The sequence below is a fragment of the Mercenaria mercenaria genome, chromosome 2, assembly GCF_021730395.1.
Source record: "Mercenaria mercenaria strain notata chromosome 2, MADL_Memer_1, whole genome shotgun sequence".
NCBI lineage: Eukaryota > Metazoa > Mollusca > Bivalvia > Venerida > Veneridae > Mercenaria > Mercenaria mercenaria.
In genome coordinates, this window is record NC_069362.1 from 701,616 (window position 1) to 726,257 (window position 24,642).

The 24,642-nt window shown below is 33.9% G+C and overlaps 1 protein-coding gene across 1 annotated transcript in view; it reads right to left on the reverse strand.

The window, feature by feature from the left end:
• Nucleotides 1-24,642, reverse strand: part of LOC123563024 (alpha-(1,6)-fucosyltransferase-like) — an 81,289-nt gene that overhangs the window by 15,599 nt on the left and 41,048 nt on the right. The window contains exons 5-7 of the mRNA XM_045355583.1: nt 21,473-21,655; nt 19,114-19,348; nt 18,307-18,486 (exon numbers count right to left, since the gene is read on the reverse strand). Of these exons, the coding sequence (XP_045211518.1) occupies nt 18,307-18,486; nt 19,114-19,348; nt 21,473-21,655 (598 nt within the window). The remainder of the gene's footprint in view (nt 1-18,306; nt 18,487-19,113; nt 19,349-21,472; nt 21,656-24,642) is intronic.

Here is a 24,642-nt window from a genome sequence, read left to right on the forward strand (position 1 = left end):
AGATTTTTTCTAAAGATTTACTTCCCTTTGTTGTTACTATAAATAACTTATATTGTAACTTTTTGCAATCATTTTTACTTGGCAAAAATGTTTGCCTCAATAAGACAGGGTGTCATGTGCAACTCTTAGTCCTTTTGACAGCTGGCGGGCTCGAGATGTTGCCCGTGGGCATCTAGTTAAAAAAAAAGCAGAAATAAACAGTCATATTATACAATTCATAATATAATCATATTTGGCCAAACTTTTGAGCCAGGTCCCTTTGAGAAAGCAATCTAGTTTTAACAGGGTTTCAGCTTCATTTATTGAAAAAGTATTAAAGGCACCAACCATCAGAATTTGGCTAAAATGATCATTTTTTTTTAAATTAAAATTTGGTGATGTTATGAACATTAGAACATGACTTTTGGTCTCTAAACTAATTCAAAATGCCAGTCAAAAGAAAAAAAAAAAAAAAAAAAACGAGCCCGAGTTGAGAATCAAACTCGGCGGACAATAAATATTTTCTTGCAGTTTTGACCAAATTAATACACCACGGACATGAATAGATACCTAATGGTCGTAAAATATAAAGTTTTACAATTAAGGAAGTTTACATCCAATACCCCATTTCGCTTTCTAATTTTGAATGAAAAAAAAACAGTAAAACAACTAATTCTTATGTATTTCAATGATTTATGATCTGAAAATAACTAAGTTTCATAAACATCTCCTTTGAAACTTGACCAGAATACACTAAACTTGGCCTACAGCACTCTTGCAACTCCCATTTCCAAGAAGAGAATTCAAATGGGTCTACGTTACTGCTTTTAGGGGCAGTTACAGCTGAAAACAGGAAAAGCTTTATACAACTTCTCATGAATGTCTTCATTGATTTTCATCAGACTCTTTGAAATTTGTACAAATTTGGGAGCTCAGCCCCTTGTACGCAAAACTAAAAATAGAAATTCTCTTAAAAAATCGCCTGATGGATCTTCACCACGCTTGGTTTGAAGCATTATTATAAGGTCTTCTGCAAAAATACTTCCAAATGTGTACTCGCCCCATTTTAGGGGCCGCTATAGCTAGAAATAGTATTACCTTTAAACTCATTTATCGCTTGAACTGCTCGATAAATCTTCATCAAACTTGCTCTGTAGCGTCATAATAAGGTCTTCTCTGAAGTGTGTTCAAAATAGGGATTTTTGCCTCTTTCAGCAGCCACTAGAGTTAAAATTAGAAATATATTGAAACAAATTCTCCTCGTGAACCACTGCACGGAACTTCATCAAACTTGGTGTCTGGCATTATTGTAAAATTACTAGTAGTCTTCTCCCAAGTTCGTCCAAATGATGGCTCTAGGTCCCTTTTACGGGCCACTAGTTTATACTTAACACAGAGGTAACCATTCATTATTTAACGTGGCATATATAATTATGGTCAAACAGTCAAAGTCAGATGAGCGAATTCTGTTAAAAATAAGAATGAAATATCCTTATAATTCACATCGGTTACGTAGTTTACATTATTTTGAAGAAAAAAAAACATGTATCTTTAATTAAGATGTTGCTGTTTTGAAAGTTTTGATACTGAGATGTACCAGTAAATATTCATATATAATTTAATGATTTTTCAGCGAAATTGTGTACAGTCCAACTTTGTTCAAGTGCTCCAACTTGCTCGGCTAATGGAAATTTATTCGAGACATAGGTAGTTCGAACCAACTGAATTTCAAATATAATAATTAGGTAAGACTTGCTAGAGAAACACGATGTACTGCATATTTTACTAAGCCACTGACTAAAGAAAGTATGGGAATGCTATAAAATACAGTTTTATGCTTATTCAAAAACAGTTACATTAATTGTATACCATATGAAGAGGTTTTATAAGGACCAAAGGTGAAGTTCAAGAGTATAGCAGGCTATTTGATCATTCTGAGTTCATGCAAATGAAGTCGGATGTACCATAAAACTTTATACCATCTATAAAACCTTTTTTATATTTTTACAGCTATAATTCCAGTAACTTTATGCTGCTTAAATTTATTATATTATGATTATTTTTTAAAAACAGTGCTGTGTTCGTAAAGAATAAAACAAAATCAAGAACAGTTAAATTCAAGTATTATTTTATGCATTTGGTTTAACAGTTTGTACTCAGACAGACTGGAAAGCAAATGTGTATCATTGTTGGAAACTTAAGTTTCAACAAGTGAATAAATAAAATATAAAATCATGTATCTGGTCAGTCTTATTTCTGCAGATAGGATAGCCATGCAGTGGTTTCTTAGACCATAGTTAGGTGAGGCATTGCCACTGATCATATCAATTTGCACCTTGTCTGAATAAACAGCTTTTGATTAACTAATGTCCATTAAATGGTCATAAAATTACATGCATGGATTAGGGGAAAAGAGAGAAATTCTCTGAGATCTGGGCAAAAAGTACCATCTGTATTCTATTGCAGGCTACTATTGCGATACTATTGCAATAGTTATCGGCCACCATGTTTTATACAGTAAAACTACCAACTGGCATTATTACACAGTGTAAGACATGGCACTGTTTATAATTGCTGTTAATACACATTGAGATGTTTGTATAACTGAAATGGACAGAAATAAAGGGAAAGTTAATATTTTTTACAATTTGCCATTTCTTGCCTTCCTTGGCTTTGAAACAATAAGTAAAACAATAAACATATGCAAGATATACTCAAACGAATCGGCCATTTCGTTGCGAATGTCAACGTGTTTAATAACCCAAAGCATCGAAAAAGACGAAAATTGACGGATCGGACTAAGGTGTACCAGCACTAAATGAAGGGCCCTACCGAACAGTTTGCTATATCATTAAAGTAGCCTACTTTGTCAATGTCCATAGTACTTTTTCTTATTTAAGATTAACAGGTTGTTTAAATATATTTAATCAAAGTATCTAAGAAACTAAATTTATTAATTATCTCCCAGACTTCTCAGTCCTTTAATGTAGTTTAATTCCGTGAGGCTAATTATTGTAATGGAGACGTAAACATTTTCAAAGGCGCAAATAATAGCTGGCTCTGTTTCTTGGTTTATAAATTATTAATTATTTCTGTATTTACTAAAATTTCAAAACTATCGAATCTATCGATTGTTGAAGGAACTATCGCCGTTTGTTATTGGATCGTGGCTTTTCTATCGATGCATACTATCGGGGCACTCAGTATCGCAATGCATCGATATTTCGATGTATCGTTACACACCTAAAATCCTTCAAGGGGTTCAAGAGTTACAGAGCGGAAGGGAAATTGCTAACTAACAGACAGACAGACTGATGGACACCGAGGCGATAACAAAATACGTCACTTCCGGCGTATAAAAAGGAATCCGGATCTTATGGCGATACAAGTTGTGTGCAAGTTTTGTTAAAATCAAACCATAAATGAATCTGCTATTGTGCAGACAACGTCAAAATAGCTAATTTCGGCCCTTTCAGGGGCCATAACTCTGGAACCCATTAAGAAATCTGGCCAGTTCAAGAAAGGAAACAAGATCTTATAGTGGCAAAAATTTAGTGCAAGTCTGATTAAATTCAAATCATAAATGAAGCTGCTAGTGTGCAGACAAAGTCAAAAATAGCTAATTCTGGCCCTATCAGGGGTCATGACTCTGGAACCCATAATGGAATCTTGCCAGTTCAAGACAGGAACCAGGATATTATGGTGATACAAGTTGTGTGCAAGTTTGGTTAAAATCAAATCATAAATGAAGCTGCTATTGTGCAGACATGGTCCAAATAGCTAATTTTGGCCCTTTCAGGGGCCATAACTCTGTAACCCATTATGGGATCTGGCCGGTTGAAGAAAGAAACCGAGATCTTGTAGTTGCACAAGTTTTGTGCAAGTTTGATTAAATTCAAATCGTAAATGAAGCTGCTATTGTGCAGACAAGGTCAAAATAGCTAATTCTGGCCCTTTCAGGGGCCATCACTCTAAAATCCATAATGGCATCAGGCCAGTTCAAGAAAGGAACTAAGATCTTATGGTGATACACGTTATGTGCAAGTTTGGTTAAAATAAAATTATAAATGAAACCACTATCGGGCAGACAAGAAATTTTTGACGCATGCATGCAAAGTCTGGCCCTTTAAGGGGCAATAACTCAGATATCATGCCAATACAATTTTGTACAAGTTTGATCAAAATTGCTTGCAAAATGTGGTCTCTATTGTGTTCACAACGGACGACGGACGGACGGACGACGGACGAAGGGCGATCAAATAGTGACAAGGTGAGCTAAAAAGCGAAACATGCTAGAAAATATGGTTATTAAGTTATAATTCCTAAACAGTTAGCACATCATATAAGTAATAGTCAAAGATGGAAAGGATATGACTATGATGTGAAAGTAAGTGTACATGTTTGATATTAGAGAGTTTGAGATTTCAACCTTCGCCTTCCCCTTCAACGTCTGATGCGAAGTTAACGTATGAAGTTAAAGTTCGATTAAAATTCCTCGAGATTTCAAACTTTAGAATGAATCGTACTTCTTTTAATCCGCCCATTCAATTTATCTGTAATTATGATCGTTTTTCTCGTGCATTTTGATATCAATTGTCCGAAAGTGCAAGACCTTTACAAGAGGTTTTAAAAATGAAATTAAATAAAAACATTTCAATCAATAGAATCATCGCATGGATATTAGTGCGATTACAAAAAAAAATCATTTTATATAAATGATGTCAGTATACAATGCACGATTGTAAATTATACATGAGAGGAAATAAAAATGATAATCATATCAACGTATTCTATTGTTGATGGTGTTCTGGAAAGATACTACAGTTAATAATTTTTAAACAAACACATGAGACACCAACTACTACAAATGCATTTCTCTATATACTTTGAAGTTAAGTTAAATATATGAGATAAAGCAAACACAAAAGACTGTTGACTATTATTTCATAGTTTCTCTTAAAGTTTTTTTTACTTTGAATTGGTACTTTGTACATCGAATTTCTTAAAAGACGCGTTTTACTTAGAATGTACCTGTTGAAAATCTAACCTTTTAAAAGATATGTTGATAACATGAGACAATATACAGAATTTATGAATACATTTTACAAGCGATTTGAAAAAATATGTAAGATACTCTCGTGACTATCATACGTTTTGGCATCATGACACTCTGTATGACTCTGTATAATGCCAAACTCTCAGACAGCACAATATAATCGTGCCAAGTCACCATGTGTCTAGCGAAACAGTCAAGAACTGCTAGGTGAAGACGAAAATTGTCGCACAAAATAACCTGTAGGCATATACACGTATTTGTTTGAATATAATACTTCATAAGTAAAGCATGTGCAGATCAAGGAATTTTGATTAGCGGGACACCAACTTTAAAGAGGTGTCACCCATTCACGGGGGAGGTGAGGGGGGGGGGGGGAGCGGGTTAGTCACACCGAGTTTCAAGACCGATTTTCTTTGTAAAATGTAAGAATCAAAGGGGGATTGACCCATAATGCCCCTCGGCCAGGCTGTGGGTCCGTGCATGTAAAGAATGGAGTTATCTCATACGGCTAACAGGAAACTTCTCGAATCATGATTTCATAGCTCTGAAATTATCTGATACTTCTATTTTTCTTATAATTAAAACGTAACTGTCTTAATAAGTGTCCGGCAGAAACGGATTGATTTTATTTGGAGGTTAAAATAAAATGGTCCACCAAATGATAATCGCGCGTTATCATTCATTTTTCAAGTAAAATGACTGTCATGCCATGTGTCTCCATCCAGATTTCAGTCTTTGATGCCGAGTATGTGAACAGAGTAGATGTACAAAGACTGAAGTTTTGACTTTCGTGATATCACATCTTTGGACGTTCAAAACTTCACTTCTTACCACAAAAACGCCCATCTGTTATAATAAATACCGCATGAGGACACAAATATGCCATAGAAGTTAAAGTTTGAACAAAATCTCAAAGTTTCTCAAAATCAGTTGATAACTTCATACTTCCCGGTTCAATTCAATGCATTAAGTTAAAAAACATTAGCCAAACAAAACTTCATTATTCTTATACTTATTGACAGTGTTTCGCATCAAATTTAGTCCAATTATACATATTGATAATCGAATAACCTAATAAGCAGAAATCCTGAAACTTAGCTTTTTATTTCACATAGTAATAAAGCGAAGTCTTAGGCTTGCTTGATATTACAGGGAAAACTTTAGTAGCAACGTCTGATATAAATAAAATACACGCATATCGGTGACGTTTTACCCAATATTTATATGAGAGACGTTGAAGGGGAAGACGAAGGTTGAAATCTCAAACTCTCTATTATATTGTTTGAAACCTACTTGTAAAATTTACACTGCTCTGTACAGCATAATAATTATTGTGTAAACAATATGTTGTTTTGGGCTGGTGGCCTATATATCAATAAAGGAATTTTCATTGTCATTGATAAAATCATTAAAGAATAACAGTTAGTAACGTTGAAATAAAACAATCCCTATCTGCAAACGATGAAATCTTTATCAATAATTGCTCAATACAACCATTTGCAAACTTAATAGATGTTATTTCGAACTTTGAGTTTGTCTCTGGATTGAAACTTAATATTAATAAAACTAACATACTTAGAATCACTAAAAGATACCAACCTCTTTTACTGTAAAGATAATATGTTTAATTGGACACCCGAATCAGCTGAAACAATAGGAATGGTATTTACAAATACAATAATTTAATAAGAAAGAGACCATAATGTTTAAACCTAATGCCTACGCTTCAAAATTTTACTACCTGTTTAAACCAATAGGAACATAGCAAAATACTTACATTAATTGGAAAAGTAACTGTTACAATATCACTTAAGTTGCCAAAATAAAAAAGTGGAAAACCACCGGTCACTGAACTTGACATTAATGAAGATGATGCAGGTTCAGTTTGATTGAGCCTGTCCCCGGACGGTAGTGGAAGTGCGAGCCCCGGGTTGAGCAGACGTCAACATTTAAACATGTTATAGGTCCCAAATAGTAACTTAGAGAAATCCTCAGATGTATTCATATGGCGGTTCACAAGGAACTTTCAATGATGCAATTCCATGAAAATCTGATGAAATAATGGAGGTGCCCTAAAGGAGAAATCAATGGGTAGAACCAAACAACTGGAATTTAGAGAGGGGATCTGTGGACATGGAGTATGCATATCACACAACTTTTAACCCCTTTTATAGCTCAAGGTGCGGTTGTGACCGGTCATTGTCAGGCGTCCGTCGGCGTCCTCCGTCGTGTGTCATCAGTCGTCCGTCGTGCGTCAAGATTTGCCTTGTGAACACTCTAGAGGCTATATTTGTGATCCAATCTTTATGAAACTTGGTCAGAATGTAAGTCTTGATGATTTCTAGGTCAAGTTTGAAACTGGTTTATGTGGGGTAAAAAACTAAGTCAGTAGGCCAGATCACAGGAAAAGCTTGTGAACATTCTAGAGGAAACAGTCGTGACCCAAAATTTATAAAACTTGAAAAAAAAGATTTTCTTGATGATTTCTAGGTCATGTTCGAATCTGGGTTATGTGGGGTCAAAAACTAGGTCACGCGATCAAATCAAATGAAAAGCTTGTGAACACGCTAGAGGACACTGTTTTGATCTTTATGAAACTTAGTCAAACTATTTGTCTTGATCATTTCTAGGTCAAGTTCAAACCTGGGTCATACGGGGACAGAAACTAGGTCAGTAGTCCAGACCAAAGGAAAAGCTTGAGAACACTCTAGAGGTCATAGTTGTGACCAAATATTCATGAAACTTAATCAGAATGTTTGGTGATTTCTAGGTCAAGTTTGAATCTGGGTCATACGGGGACAGAAACTAGGTCAGTAGTCCAGACCAAAGGAAAAGCTTGAGAACACTCTAGAGGTCATAGTTGTGACCAAATATTCATGAAACTTAATCAGAATGTTTGGTGATTTCTAGGTCAAGTTTGAATCTGGGTCATGTGGGGTCAAAAAGCAGGTGACATGGCAAATCAAAGGAAAAGATTGTAAACACTATAGAGGTCACAGTTGTGATCCAATATTTATGAAACTTGGCCGGAATGTTTCTCTTGATGATTTATAGGCCAAGTTTAAAACTGGTTTTTTGGGGGTCAAAAATAGGCCAGATCAAAGGAAAATTTTGTCAACATCATAAATACCACAATTTAAGTTTGAAACGCATGAAAATTAATCAGAATCTTTGTCTTGATAATCTATAGGTCATGTTCGAATCTGTGTTATGTGAGGTCAAAACCTAGGTCAAATGGTCGAATCAAACGAAAAGCTTGTAGAGACTCTAGAGGCCACAGTTATTACCCAATCTTTTATAATCCTGAATCTAGATTTCTGAAATATGTGGGCTGAAAAAGTAGGTCAGTAGGCCAGATCAAATAAAAAGATTGTGAACAATCTAAAGGCCGCAGTTGTGACCCAATATTGAGGAAACTTTGACAGAATGTTTGTCTTAATGATTTCTAGGATAAGTTCGAACTAAGTCATGAGGGGTAGAAAACTAGGTCAGTAGGCCAGATCAAATGAACAGATTGTTGGCCACAATTTTTACTCAATATGTATGAAATTTGGTCAGAATATTTGTCTTGATAATCTCTAGATCTACTTTTAATCTGGTTTATTTGGGGTCAAAAACTAGGCCACATGTTCAAATCAAAGGAAAAGTTGATGAACTCTCTAAAGGAAACTGTTGTGAATCATTCTATATGAAAATTGATCGGAATGATTTTCTTGACAATCTTAAGGCAAAATTCAAAACTTGGTAATTTGGGGTCAAAAACTAGGTCAGTAGGCCAGATTACCTCTAGTGAGAGATATAGGGCCAACATGGCTCTCTTGTTTAACAGTATATCAGTCATGATACGGCGGACAGTTTACCTAACCAGTGTTTCTGGATTCTGTACTAGTACAGACCTGTTCTTCGCAAGTAACTGCCAACTTCCCCACATAGATTATCAGAGGTAACGGACGAATGATTTCAGACACAATTGTTTTTATCAAATCGTCACAGAGAACATAAGCCCCGTCTGGTGATCGGTCTCGCGACCCTGCGATCCGTAGACCAACGCTCTCCCTACTGAGATAAGCAAGCGCGCTTTAAATATAAACTAACAAAATCAAATCTATATTGTTTCTGCAATATTCATGCTGAAACATTAAAACTGTACTACGTGCAATAACTATTGAATAAACTATACATATCTCTTAATAAGAAAACTCTCAAAAATCAGTTCAGTTAAGAGGTAGTCAGTATTGGTATTAATGAAAGAAACGTAAAACGAAAAGATGCGATAAACAATATAATATGCCAAATCTTAAATATTTCAAATCATAAAAAAACAAACATTCTCTTTTGATAGTTTCATATCATATCTTAAAATCAGGATCATATTGCATTATCAAAGGACAAATTAAACCAGCATGATATTGTCACGGTAAAGGACTGGAATATTAAAACGGGGAGAAAGTGTGTAGGAACGGTATAAGGCCCAGGGTTCGATTTCCTGTCTGGCTGCACATTTCTCTCACTCTGTGATATTTAGCGCCCAACGGTGGAATTTGACAAATATACTCCAAGATCATGTCTACCATTTCTCTAATTATTAGAAATTCGAGGTCGAAATTCATATTGCGGGGTAGTATGTCACGGTATAGGACTTGAATACTAAAACAAGGAGAAAGTGTATAGGTGGTCGGGAAGCTCAGTCGTTAGAGCAAAAGAACGGTATTCCGAGGACGGAGTTCGAGTCCCGGTCTGGCTGAAGATTTTTCCCGATTTAAGACAATATCAAATTGTCTGGTTTTGAAGTATGCGTTTACATGCTGCGGGTTGAAAAGAATGTATCATAATTTACCCCTCCTTACTTATAAAATGTCAATTTTTGAAAGTGTACGTATAAAACTGTTTTACGTGATTGTAGCAGAAATACCCATTATAGTTTTCGATAATTATTTGAACTTTGAAACGATCTAAACTCCCATACATCTATTTTTTAGATTTTCGGTTTGAATAGGTGTATTTTTGTGTAAAATACATGGGACTCTTTAAAGCTTGACGATAATTCTAGCTTAACTGAAGTGAAATAGCTGCATGAGACCAATAAACGAGACAATGTGATCTGTGTAGTTGAGATAAAATAGAAAATGCATTACAGTTATTCTATTCCGATTAAACGTCTGGTGAATCTACCATTAAATTAACCGGACACCATAATGTGTTGAATATTTACATGCATCCGCTCTACGCTTGCTGATGACAATCGATTAGGCTTCTAACCCGTACCCCGTAATTTGTTATGCCTAAACCAGGTAATAAAACATTTCATTTTATCACATTTAATGTCTGCTACATTGATGAAATTTAAAGTAAGAAATACAGTTTTACCGCAAAATATGTATTGGACCTATAAATAAGCATGTGTAACCTTGAGAGGTGCGGTTGGTTTAAACATATTTTTTATAAGTTATTACACCAATAATATACAACAACTGAGATAAGGGATTTGGACAGAAAGCTAATTAGCTTACGGTTGTCCTTTTCCTGAATAAAGATGTACATAAATAAGCAATCATGGCACCACTGTTTACAAGTAAGCAATGTAATTACATAATGAAGAAATATAGAAAGACAATGAAACAATTTAACTATTAATAATAACCCTTAAACAGAGGATCGTTTAGTATTTTCATGAATGTGTAATCAGAGTTGTGGAATTCATATAGAATAGAGGTACCTGTCATTGTTATTCTGACCGAGTGCCAATATGTGGACGATGAATGTATTGACTTTATTTTTTTACATTGAACAGCATATGATACAGAATATAAAGGATCTGTTTGAGTAATGTACCAGTTACCTTACCTGTCTAGTATTTAAAGAGACTGAACCTATAAAGAAGTGAGACGAGAGGGCAAGAAGTGTCTACTCTATGTGCTCGGGTTTGATGAATTACATCTAGAACTGTAAGATACATATTGATTTTAGATTAGCGTTTAATATTACTATTGTGTCTTATTCCAACAGACCTACATTTGTGTTTTCTTATAATTGCTAAATGCGAGGCCATAATTGTAAAAGTGATCGTGGCATTTATATCATAAACGATTTGCTGTAACGGCTAAATATTCACCTATTCAAAGGATTTACAAAAGTGTAAGTGAAAAATGGTAATTACTTGTTTCGACAACGTATTTTCGTGAAAACGATTTTTTTCAATATTGCCTTGTTTGGAAAACAGAATGGATAATATAACTGCGTTTCACGTAAGACCACAACTTATGTAGAACGTATTTCAATTAATGTCAGAATTAAGTTTCGCAACAGAAGTTCTGCCATGTACATTTGGTGCAATGGTTGTCCTGTGCATAATTTTTCAAAGGTATTTCGTGTCATGAGACAGTAAACGCCCACATGAGAAAATAATGTAGTGAAAGCGAAATCTCTGGTAAACCTCGTAAAAACAAGGATAAATATTCAATCTTTATCTGACACTTATTCTAGTTAGTTAAAACTTCTGGCAAAATCAATGATAAATTAAGATTAATAATTACAAGGCATCTTCAGGTACTCAATTTGCCCTTTTTGAAAATATTTTCTCGCGTACTTTTTTGATAAAACTATGTTACTAGTTGCATATACATACATATATGTTATGAATGAAATTTTATGTTGAGCCTTTCTCAAGAAACGCAGACAGACAGAGCTGCAATTCATAATACATCGCGCTATCTGAGTCATGTTCTAATTACGGATACATAGAAATAGTTGAAAGCCTCAGGTCGCCGTTTTCAGGTGTAAAATCAGTACGGAATACAGGCTGAATATAAAGATTTATAATTAAGATTTTTAGAGAAACTGTAATCGAACACCGTTGCTATCGTTATAGTATATACATTAAGGTGTATGGCTATTACAATTTTGAAATCAATTTACAATATAGCCCTCTTTACAAAGGAGGGAACTAGAATGTTCGCTGCTTTATTTAATGTCCTAAAACTAAACACTCTTAAGACTTGCTATGCACCCTGAACTGGTTGTCGTTTTTGAACTTCTTTACGTTTCTGCTTCCAAGAGTTGTTAAACAGTGCAATCAAGAGTTGATTTGCCAACTTTGCCCTGTCTTGATTGCTAAGCATACCTATTCTAGACGTACTTCTTTACTTTAAAGCAGTCCTTTCATTTCACTTGCGTATGGAAAAACAATGTGTACCAATAACCACAGATTTGATTTTATGATGCTATTTAAGGACTGTCATATTGAGCCTTTTCTCATCATATTTAGACAGACGTTATTTCTGCATATCACAATACATCACGCCAGGGATATTTGAACAGAAAAAATTCTGCGGAAAGGTATATTAAAACTAGATTTGCACTGTGAATCGCATTGAAATGCGACTAACAAAACTGCAATGGCAAGTTTTCAGCTGTATTTGTTTTAAGTATAAGTATTTAATCTTTAAAAAAATGGTTCTTAGACACACCCCATGTACAGTAATCCTCCTTCGACAGTTGGACACTTTCCTTTCTGGTTGTGTATGACGGAACATGTAGAGTTCTTTAATTCAATAAGGACTGGGTAATTTGATTATTTTCTTCTTTACCTTTACCACCGCTCTGACTACTTATGATAGTTTAATGCAGTTTCTTGGTTATATATAAGTTTGCAAGAGCAGTTTTGTAGTTAAATATCATAACATCTGTTAACTGAAAACATTGATATAAATATAGAATAAGACGCGATTGTATTTATGACACTTTCATCACGTGGGCAGCAAACCATTCACTGTGCGCGCGTTTATTTTGCTTCTAATAATAGAGCGGATAAAACGAAGATATACGCTGGATATCAATAGATGGCTTGACGGCGCTGTAGATAAAATTTGAAAAATAAATAAGGTCCGATGAAGTACTCGATCAATCAACATCGAGATTGACAGGTAAACGATTTGTCCGCGCAGCTACTTGTACATGCGATATAAGTTAAAAGTGCAAATAAATCAAATTCAGTCTAAAACACATACAGTAGATGGTCTATTTGAAAATTTTAAGCATTATTTGGCAAAGATATCCAGAAAGACGGAAAAGTTGAACCTGTCTTAGAGCAAAATATATTAATCGATCATGAATTAGACGGTGAAATTACGGAATCAGACCTCCGCAATGCAGTATTCTCACAAAATAACAATAAATCTGCCGGCCCCGATAACCTCATAGCTGAATTGCTTTAAAGCATCGTATGACATTCTATTACAATTTTTATTAAATCTTTATAATAGATTATTTACAAAAGGTGAACATTCAAAGTCATGGGGTAGAGGCATCATCGCACCAGTGTTTAAAAAGAGGGAACTAAAAAATCTTTAAAAGTCAATTTGGATTTCAGAAAGGAAAGTCAGTGGTAGACTGTATTTTTCTGTTCCACACAATAGTTGTTAAGGTTTTAGACAGCGGGGATAAACTTTACTGTATTTTAGCGACTACGAAAAGTGCTTCGACAAGATAGATCGATCTTTTTTTTTTTTTGTGGCAAAATTATTAATGGAAGATGTAAGTAGTCAATTCGTCAATTCGTCAAAGCTGTCCGGTCAATGTATTTTCAGTGAAAGCTTGTGTAAGATGTAATTCCACTTATTCAGAAATGTTTGATTCACGATTAGGCTTAAAACAAGGGGACCCGAGTTCCCCTCTGCTCTTAATGTTTTTTTTTGCGAACGATATTATTGATAATATTAACACGAATCTTGACAATATATTTACAATTAATGAACTAAAATTGTTCTTAATATTATTTGCAGACGATCAAGTCAAGGCTTAATGACTTAGAAAACTATTGCACACGCTGGGAATTGAAAATTAATACTTCAAAAACAAAATGATTTTCGAAAAGGGTCGACATCACACTCAATACGATTTTTACATTTATATTTGTAAAATAGATTTTGTTGAGACGTTTAAAATCTTAGACTCACGCTTTTCAAAAACGGTAATTAATATGGAAGTCAAAAAAGATTTGCGCAGCACGCTTCCTTTGCTTTACATAATTTTTTTTCAATATTGAATAATATACAATTGCCGATTTTTCAGAAATGTAAATTATTCGATTCACTTCTGGGATTAATACTTAATTTCAGTTCTGAAATATGGGCCAATCACGAAGCCACCGATATCGAACTAATTTATACAAAGTTTATACGACGAGTTTTAGGAGTTAAAGAATCGACAAATTTAATAGCTTTATATGGAGAATTGGGACGTTTTTCCCTTTTGGTATATCGTAAAATAACATTTATCAAATACTGGGTAAGATATTAAAACAAGAAGTTCTATTAGAATCAGCATCTACTATTAAAAGTTAATATATTTTTAAATTAAAGTTTCACTGAATGTATCTTTCTTTCTGATATCAAAATTAAGCACTTTACATATTGATGGACTAATTTTACATCAGTTCCCTTCCAAATCATACTACAGATCCAGTTTTGATGTTGCATGAAAAAAAACTGTAATCTCAACTCATTTCTTTAAATATGCTTGTCTCCACATTTATCACATAGACAATATCACTTAAGGTATTAGATCACTAATAGAGAACCTCCTTTTTGAAGAGTATTCAATTCCTATCATAAACCTACTTTTACTGCAGTTCTTAGGGGTGCGTAGGTTCAAGCCCTACTGGGACCTTTTTTCCCTTATTTTCCTTTTTTACTATTAAGTTTTTACTTCTTTCAAGACTTATTATTGATTTTTTGTACAAAAATGGAAAAATATGAATCTTATAAGCGATTTCTTGGTGTTCAAAGTGAATTTACTACTTAAACAGAAAGGGTAGAGTTACACATCTTTGAAAATATTGAGTTACATGCGGTGAAAGTTCTCTATTTTGCTTTCACTCTTAGATTATATATTGTGGAAGAAATTTAGGTAGGTTTTACATCTTCTCTAAGGTTATTTTTAAATGGAGTAAGCAAAATCCTAAACAGAAACACATCATTCGACCTTATTTTTTCAATGTTGAAGTATGAATTCTGTCTCATTAAATCTGTTTACTTGAGGCACCATAGAAAAAATGACATTGACATTTTTATTTTGTGTTTTATAATTGTTTACCAATAGTTTGATGTTTCTTCTATTGAAATTAATGGTAAAATGAGTTCTCTGCAAACGTTTTGGATAGCGGCTATCACTTTGAAATTTGTCTCTACTTGAACTTGAGGAGATACCATAAGTTATTCAAAATTTATAAAAAAAACGGCACGGTAAAAATTGTTTAAAATTGGCAAAATAGTGCAAAACACGGTTACCTTTCAGAATATACCAAGCAAATGCCATTTTGTAAACATTACTATTAGTGACCTAATACCTTAATATCGCCACTGTGGAGCGTTCATCATGACATCACAATATTTACATGCCATTAGATCAATTCTTGGAAAGGTTTACAATACACTTGACGATTTATTTATTCGTGATTCATGCCTAATTTAAGGCATGCGCTTTTATCAATTAGTTGCAAAAATGTTTGTGTTATTGTTACTTCTTGGATTGTTGTAAATTTATTGTTTCAGTTTTTAAGTATCTCTGAGTCTGGAACTGGAAGTGAAATTTTCAGGGCTTTGGACGAGCAGAAAATGTGTTCTTAAATGCTTCTAAAATGCCTCAAAATGCATTAAATGAAGCAGGCATGCCCCGGGACCCTCTAGCTGTTCGGCTACTTTTCTATTTCAGCATGTTCAACAAAAACTTATCGGCAACCCTGCACTTGTAACCGGCTAGTATCCGCACAAGTCACATCAAATTATGTAGTGTATCAGAACTCATTTTTGTCATAGTGAGAGTTCGGTCGGACATCCTCTGAAGATATTGGCTGGATCCGCGCATGCTAAGGACAATAGTGTGCTGACTTCATTTGATAAATTTGTTTTATCTGGTTACATTTTCAAAACGCCATTACACTACGCGATACCTATACCTGTACGCTCTATTGATTATCATGTTCTCACTGTCACCTGATGTTTGCAAGGTGCTCGCTGAAGGTAGGGGATTCCGTTTATGTTTTATTATAAACCGGAAAACCCTTGTCAGAAATGGTAGACGAATGTTTTTATCTTTCATTTATCACAAAAACAACGATTTTTGATAGAATTCGATGGAAAAAACATTGTTAGAACATGGAATATGACACTTAAATGTCAATATAGTTAAACGTTTGATTTGATAAATTCTCACACCACGATGTGTGGGTTAGTCACTTTAAAAAGCTAGACGAGGAAGTTATTTAGATCCTTAAAACAATGTTTCATAATATTACCTTATTAAAAGTAACACACAGCACGTCCTTCGCTCACATATTGACACTCAATCAAACAAGAAATGTTGTACTCAATTACAATAAAATTGTTTCCGACCTAGATGTTCAAACAAATACCCCTTCTTACTGCGAATGTCAAAACTGGTTATTTTTATATTATTAAAGACAAGCGTATTCGTAATTTATTCTTTAAAGGACCTACATATAGAATTCCTTCAACTATTGATTTTGATGCTTGTTGTGGTCAGATTGCGTAATCAATCGAAACTTTTAGTGTTAAATGGTGTCGTCTTGATGTTGCTGATTCCAATACATTAGCGCCTTGGAAACGAAATATTTTCAAAATCTTTGATTCTCAGATAAACTTTTATCAAACAAATGAATCAAAACCTACTTCCAACAAAACCAAAGTTTACTTTAAGACATTTAAAAAAAGGAAATCCAAGAATTTCATTTTGACTTAGTTCCAGCAGACAATGCGGCCAATAATATTATCATCATTTGACGCCTACATAATATTAATGCTTTAAAAACGAACTAAATGGCACTAAAGCTTATGCATGGAGTCTTTTTGCTGAAAATAATTTTGTCACTGATCACATCACTGAATTTTCTAATTTGAAAGTCCGTATCGAAGATCAACAAAGTAAACTTCCAACCATGTACTGGGTTCCTAAATTGCGTTAACAACCAAATAAAGCTCGCTTCATCGCTAATTAAAGCTCTTGTACCATTACAAATATTAAAAACAAATAACATTATGTACAACTGCTGTTAAAGCCCACATACATGAAAAGACACTGCAATAAAGTATACGAAAACTCTGGTAAACACTTACTAAATGGTCGATAAAAAAATCTGGCGAAGTCCTTGATAAGTTTAAAATTAATAATTACAAGGTATCTACAGTCAGTACATACGATTTTTCTACCTTGTATACCACTTTACCACATAACTGAATAAATTATTTTAGTACGTATATAAAGAATGTTAACAGACGTATTAAGTCTAGGATTACAACAAAATTGACTTGTGCCTTAGCTTCAATAACAAATCCATATCATATAGGAATAATAAAAATCATATATGAAGATACGAAACAATAGAAACATTTTTAAATCTGAACTTGAACGAATATCCAGCGATGAAAAAAGCACAAGAATGGTACATTATAGGTCCTTATGATTACAATAAAGAACTATTTGAATGGAGTTGTGGATATGTAATACCAGAACAACAAATTACAAACAAGACATGTCAGTGTCACAAAGAGATGAGAAACAAGTGAATGAAAGATTCACATGCAATGCTAAATTCCCTACTGGAAGGCAACATATTTTCTCTTCTGCAATATAACATAATGAACTGATATCTGTCAATAATGTAAAATCAATATTGTATTATATATACAATTTGTTTTACCAGAGGACTCGGATTAAAGTGTGCATATACAAAAACCTACAGTTGTTGATTGTTTCATAACATATATAAATATAAACAAGAGTGCCAGAATATCACAACGATTTAATAACGCCATGAAAGCAGTATGATTTCGCGGGACATAGTGTGTGCTTTTTAAGTCATTAATGCAACCAATTTAGCATATCACTTACTAAAAGTCATACGTTTGAATATTTAAGAACAGTTTAAAATGCTCTTATTGAAAAATTCTTAAACCGTATATTTTTCTCAGTGTCTTTCTTCTACATTCCTCTATATTTTCACGATGCATTGGTGATTTGGAATACCCGTTGCAATAAAAACAAATAACATTTATTTGTAAAATATTGTAGAATTTGATTTGCCTTACATAACAGTAGTATTACAAGATGCAAGAAAAACAATAACTTTACAGTATTTGAAATTACTTATTACGCAACATTGATATTTCATTCATTAATAAAGGTTTTATCATGGAACGGCCTATATATATATAATTTGTGTGAACATTGTTTAGAATGTGTGTATGTATATTTACTCTCGTCTAGCCTCTGTAACAACACTAGGATCATCTGTAGCCAAATAGATTTTTCGTCGTATACCAGTTTTTCCGGCTCTTTTTTCGTATGCAATGTACCATTTTTCAGCAAACTTCATGTATTCTGTTAAATTGTGGTATAGAGCTTCCGAAATTTTGTCCGTTCTTCGAACATGGAGTCTAAAATAATTTCAATGGAATTTCAAGAAGAGTGCGTAAGATATAGATAATGACAGAAGATTCTGTAATACTCGCCTTTACATTCCTATAACATTTTCTGTTTGAAGTGATTATATAACCGGGCGTATGTTCTCTGTGACGATTTGATAAAAGACATTATGTCTGAAATAACTCGTCCTCCACCTCTGACAATTTATGTGGAGAAGTTGGCAGTTACTTGCGGAGAACAGGTTTGTACCGGTACAGAATCCAGGAACACTGGTTAGGTAAACTGTCTGCCGTTACATGACTGAAATACTGTTGAGAAACGGCGTTAAAACCAAAACAAACAAACAAAGGTCTTCGAATGCAGAATTATTTCATGTAAAAAGTATCAACCTTTTGTGATTCAACAAAGGAGCTCAGCCGGGACTGAAACAATACCCGGAGAAGCTCAATTATTTCTTGTTCTTTAGGCCAGAGTCCTGAAAGACGCCATACAAGTTAAACCAAACCATACAAATTAAACAAATTTCTTTTGAACAACAACGTCTATTCTTTATAGGAATAGGTTGCCTTGAAATGAAATCTTAATTGACATAAACCAAAATAATGTGAACAAGTTTCTTCAGTTTTGTGTGAACTTACCCGACAGATACATTCTGAAATCTCAATTCTCTCTTTTTCTTTGCAATAAGATGTTGTAAGCGTTTGTTTGGTCGGAGGATATAAGTAGCAATCTGGCCAGCCCACCAAAGTGATGGATTAGAATGAAAATGTTCGATAACATCTGTTATATACTTAGGTAGAGTTCGTTGTAAATCTACGTAGAAGGTTTGGTAGTTAGCTTTTATAACTTGTATATCTTCTGTTTTGTACAAACCTACAATAAAAAATAAGACATTGATATTTTAACAGATTTTCGAGTTATATATCGTAAAATTATAAAATAATTTCACACGCTCGCTAGGATTTTCATAAATTTTAGTAAAATAATCACAAACTTGGTTGGCCGTAAATGGCTCATCAGTGTGAACGTTTTAAAGCGGTGGACCATCTTGGGGGAATACATTCATTTATATGCATCTCTACGGACACTTCTGAACAGATTTGCATTTTACATTGATGCGGTTTTTTCGAACATTGTTGCTTCCGTTTGAATTTCTTAAAATAAGTTTTCCGTTATATCTGATAGAATAACTCTTATTATTTTAACAAAACGCCGCTCAACTATGTGTTGTTAATACAATGGCAGCAGTGAAAAAAAGTGATTCTGTATTTACATGTCGCTATATTAAACGACTGGTGATAATTTAATGTTTATAATTTGGTTGGTCGTTGAACGATTTGTTGTGGTGTCGGTTTCTTTGAGATTTAGAAGTGTATACATTGATTTGGTGAAGTTTGGTTGTGAATTATTTCAGAAACATATTATTATCTGATCATTGGAGACTGAAGTTTGGTTTTAAATGGCACTTGTTGAAAGCTTCTGCGGGCCGAGCATACGTATTGTAATACTTAGTTATGTTTGTACACAAAATGAATCGTATGTTTCCTTAATGTGTAATTATCACATCACCATATTGAAGTAATATGTATATACAGTAATAAAAGGTATACATAAAAGATACAGACAAGAGGGCCATGATGGCCATATATCGCTCACTTGTTAAACTTAGCCTTGGACACATCAAGATAAAAATTCTGACCATGTTTCATGAAGATAAGATTATAAATGTGGCCTGTACAGTGTAAAAAAGCTTTTCCTTTGATTTGAGTGGTGACCTAGTTCTTGACCCTTCATGACCCAGATTTAAACTTGGCCTAGGAATCTTCAAAATAAACATTCCGCTATCCTACGAAAAATCGGTGCTCAATAAAACCACTTGTATCATTTGCAATAAGAAGGCCACATCGCAAAAGTCTGCCGTGAACAAAACAGGAAGCGATATGGTACAGCTGCGATGATGAACACAGGGTAAGATGTAGGAGGTTACTACGATAGGCATGATCCGTCACCACAGAATCGACGTACAGCACAGAAAGAAAATAAACAAGTAGGTAAACCACATGATAAGAAAATACCGGACATGTGCATTAACATACTCCGGAAAGCTCGTTCGAATGTTTCAAAGAAAACGGAAGGTTCAAGCTTGCTAATGGGAACTGAGTTACAGTAGTTACTAGAAGTTGCACCTTTAAATCCTTAGAAGTTGATGGGAAGTTGAACTGGAAGAAGTGTTATATCGGAGACCAGGAAGTAAACCTATTTAAAGATACAGAGTGCGAGTAAGCAGTTGTCAGAACAAAAGTTTGTCGAAGATGATAAAATATTAGAGAGAAACTGTATGATGATAGCAATAAACGGGCGTACCAGATAAGTTCCTGTGGCAAAAATAAGAATTGACAAGACATACTGTAAGGGTGAAATAAAGACTATGGTTTTAGAATCTGTAATTTGGAATTTGGATCAAGCTACATATTAGGTGTCTTGCTGGATAAACCCGATGAAAACTTGGTTGGCTGTGATGTTAGGAGGGCAGAAGCAAATGGATACATGCTATATGAATTTTTTAGACAGTGAAGGGCGATTTGAATGAAGAAACCAAGCAGATACTTGCCCTGAAGATATTTCAGAAACAAGCATAAGCATTAAAATACTTTCGGTATATGTATTCATTATATATACCTGCGTATATGTAATAAAGCTCGATGCAAACCAATGCAGATTTAGTTATGTTTGTAGACAGAATGTTTGTGGTGTATGTTTGATTTAGAGGTAAATATTTTGTCATTATGTGGAAGTATATGTATATACAGTGAAAATAGTAAATATACAATTACAGAAAAAAAACTACACAAAGAAAAATGAATGAAAAAATATGAAAACACGATAAAGCGCGTCCAACATTAACCGTAGCCAGATGGTGCAAACTACTTCCTTAACCGTTTGGCACGTATTGCGCCGACCACAAACTTTCTTTAACTATTTTAAATATGTTCTTACTAAATACTTCCAGAACTGTTTGGTTCATTGTAGTCGTGCACGTGTTGCTAAATGGTAAAACTAGTGCTTCCAATCCTGGTCCAGTGTATTGTGACATTCCGTATCTCGGTATAACTGTCCTTTCAGTCAGAAAGCCCACAGTAAAACAAATTGTTAACAGATGCACTTGACTTCCAAGACCATCTGAAGCATTTAAAATATGTTTCTTTAGGAACTCACTTTCCTTATATAGGTCGGGAATGTAACTGTTGATTTCAAATTAAACGATTGTGAATTAAAACCAGAGTCAACAGTCAACAAAGTCAATAATTTATATTATTACAGGAACCATATTTACAGATAGTTATGCACATACTTCTTTATATGTAAATAAATAAACAGGTATGATAAAAAATATATCACATTTATAAAGCCAATGTATGGCTGACACCGTAAGACTATTTGAGCGCATGACGTACATATATTATAAAGGATGAACGGCGTTTGTGTATTGTTTTCTGTTTATTTATAAAATAAGGCATGTGTGCAAATGAAGCTATAGTTACATAAGACAAAAAATAAAACAGCGATGCATTTACGATTTCGGTGGGTTTTTTTTTTTGTCTAGAATGTGCATATATATATAGATATTGTGAAAATATAAAACCTCTAATCGTAAATTGAAACGTTTGTTTATTTTGCACTACTGCATATTTCGGAATTGATGCTATCGACGATTGGATAAAGAAACAGAATACCGAGATGTAATTTGTCACCCAAGTTGCGCGAATTGTTGTTAAGGTAGTATTAACACTTGATTTCGTATTTGGAACAAAGACCGGCACCAAAAGCCTTCAAAAGTCTATTAAAAATCAAACTTTCGACAAATTTGCACACTTAGATCCCAAAGAAATGCATATTTTGAAATAAGCTGCACAACACAAGTATTTCAAAAGAGCAATAACGGCATTACAAGTAAATGCAAATGATAAGTTTTTCTAAATTAATTATACTGTACTTAATATATGTCTCATATTTCAGTCAATTATGACGAGCGCTAATACTGCATTGGGGTCAGTCATATTGCTTCTTCATTCCCATAAACTCAGTCAATATTCAAGTAAACGCAATTTTACATACACATTATAACTATATGTTCGTATGCTCGTTTATCTAAATTAGCAACTTTATGTAATTCCATTTTCTGCTTTTGTACGATAATAAAATAGTGTATAATCCATTTTCCTTATTTGTTTCACATCAGAGTAGGATATACACTTTGTATCTTTGTTGCATTTTAAATTAATCGATTTTGTTTGCTCACAATATTGGCTCTTCTAAAACAGGTTGAATTAATGGCGTAAATCAAGCAATATCCTGATTCCATAAGCAGATTTAATCAGACAAATATGTGTATTACTTTCCAAATTCAAACTAATATTGCTTAATGAGGACGGATGTTTGACTTATTTCCAGTTCATTTAAACCTTTATAGGACTTCCAAACGTATTCATGACGTTTATGTTCATAGTATCATCTTTGCGATCCTAGTGCATGGTAAACATATAAGGTTACAGAGAGAAGCTTTTAATAGCTAATAACAATTACATTTCAAATCAAACTTGCTGCTCCATTGAACAGAAACTGCCGACATAAGCGACTTAGTATCTTTATTTAGACATTATATGACCTTTGCTCATTTCATTATCATCTTCACCAATAACAAGTTGTATCTTTTTATTTGAGTACATATTTTCAGCTGGAACAGATATTGCCTCTTCTGAATATATCAACATATTCACTTTCACTAAAGCAGCCATTAGAAGTCACTTTTTTTCAGTTGCTTGCCATGCAAAAAGACACCGTGATTGTCAATCTTCAGTAAACGACGAGGTATCTTTAATTTTCGGTATTTATCTCACGGCTGTTCATATCAATGTACAATGGTGTGCAGAAACAAAGATGTGAAGAATACAGGGGAAAATAAGTATATGCATTCCATTCACTTCAAAATTAGATTCATGTCTGTTGAGACATTAACAATACATGGTTTGTTGAATAGCTTTTTGCGATCTATACTATTTTTGTGCTGCTAAGATGGTGGCTCAAAAGATACATAAAGACGTTAAAAGGAAAAAAGGGAAATATTCTTTGATAATATCTTATAAAAAAATCGTTTTTGTATTTAAGAAAAATCTATGCGCGTTCTGTTTGACGTTTTATTGAAATATTGTTTGTCTGCACTTAAAAATACCTTAACTCACTGGGGCCGAAATGCGACTATAGGCATTATATTTTTTACCCCTGTAGCGACTATACGCGCGTACTCAGAACTCACCAGGACGGCTATGGACGTGTATAGTCGCAGCACCGAGATCATGCTGATTGCGTCACTAACTTATTAATAAAGAAATAAAAAAGAAGTTCGGAAGCTTTGTTAATCACAGAGTAACACGTGTTTTTGAGTTCTTATGCGTAAGAATATATCACGAAGGCCGTAAGACGAAATAGAATATACAATAAAATCTGTTAAAAGATCCTTTGGAAGCAAAGAATGCAACCAAGAATAATAATAGAAGACTCGGTTTGATTGAGTCTGTTCATTCTTCTGTACAAGTATTTGTTCAAATATAAAGAGCTTGTAGGTTTATCTTAATTTACACCCAATTATTAATGTTTCCCTGCATGTTTTCAATTGACTGCATGCGAGTGTGATTACGATAAGATGATATAAATGTTCTTCGACGTCAGGTGGTAATTCTTATCTCGTCGCAGCAGGTATGTTACGGCCTCAGGGAGTTAATAATTGTGTTGTACGGTACCTTGCCATTGATACTCTTATCCAGATGAATTAAGAAATTAAATCAAAATTAATAAATACAATAAAACTACAATAAAATATTGGTTTATAATAAACATACTCCCTAAAGTTCTAAATCTAGGAGAATGAAATGAAAGGGCTTGGTACGCTTCCCTATATAAATTGGCCTAAAAATGGCAAAACTAAAATTCAATATTTCAACAAGTATGGCTAGTACATCTACAGTCATATATTGAATACCGTGGTGAAAAGAACATTACCCGTTGTGACGTCACTGATTACTTTATTTGTGTGGGAAAAGCTATATAACGCAAGAACAACAGTGACATTTGGTATATAATAAACAAATTAACGATATCCACAACAGCTA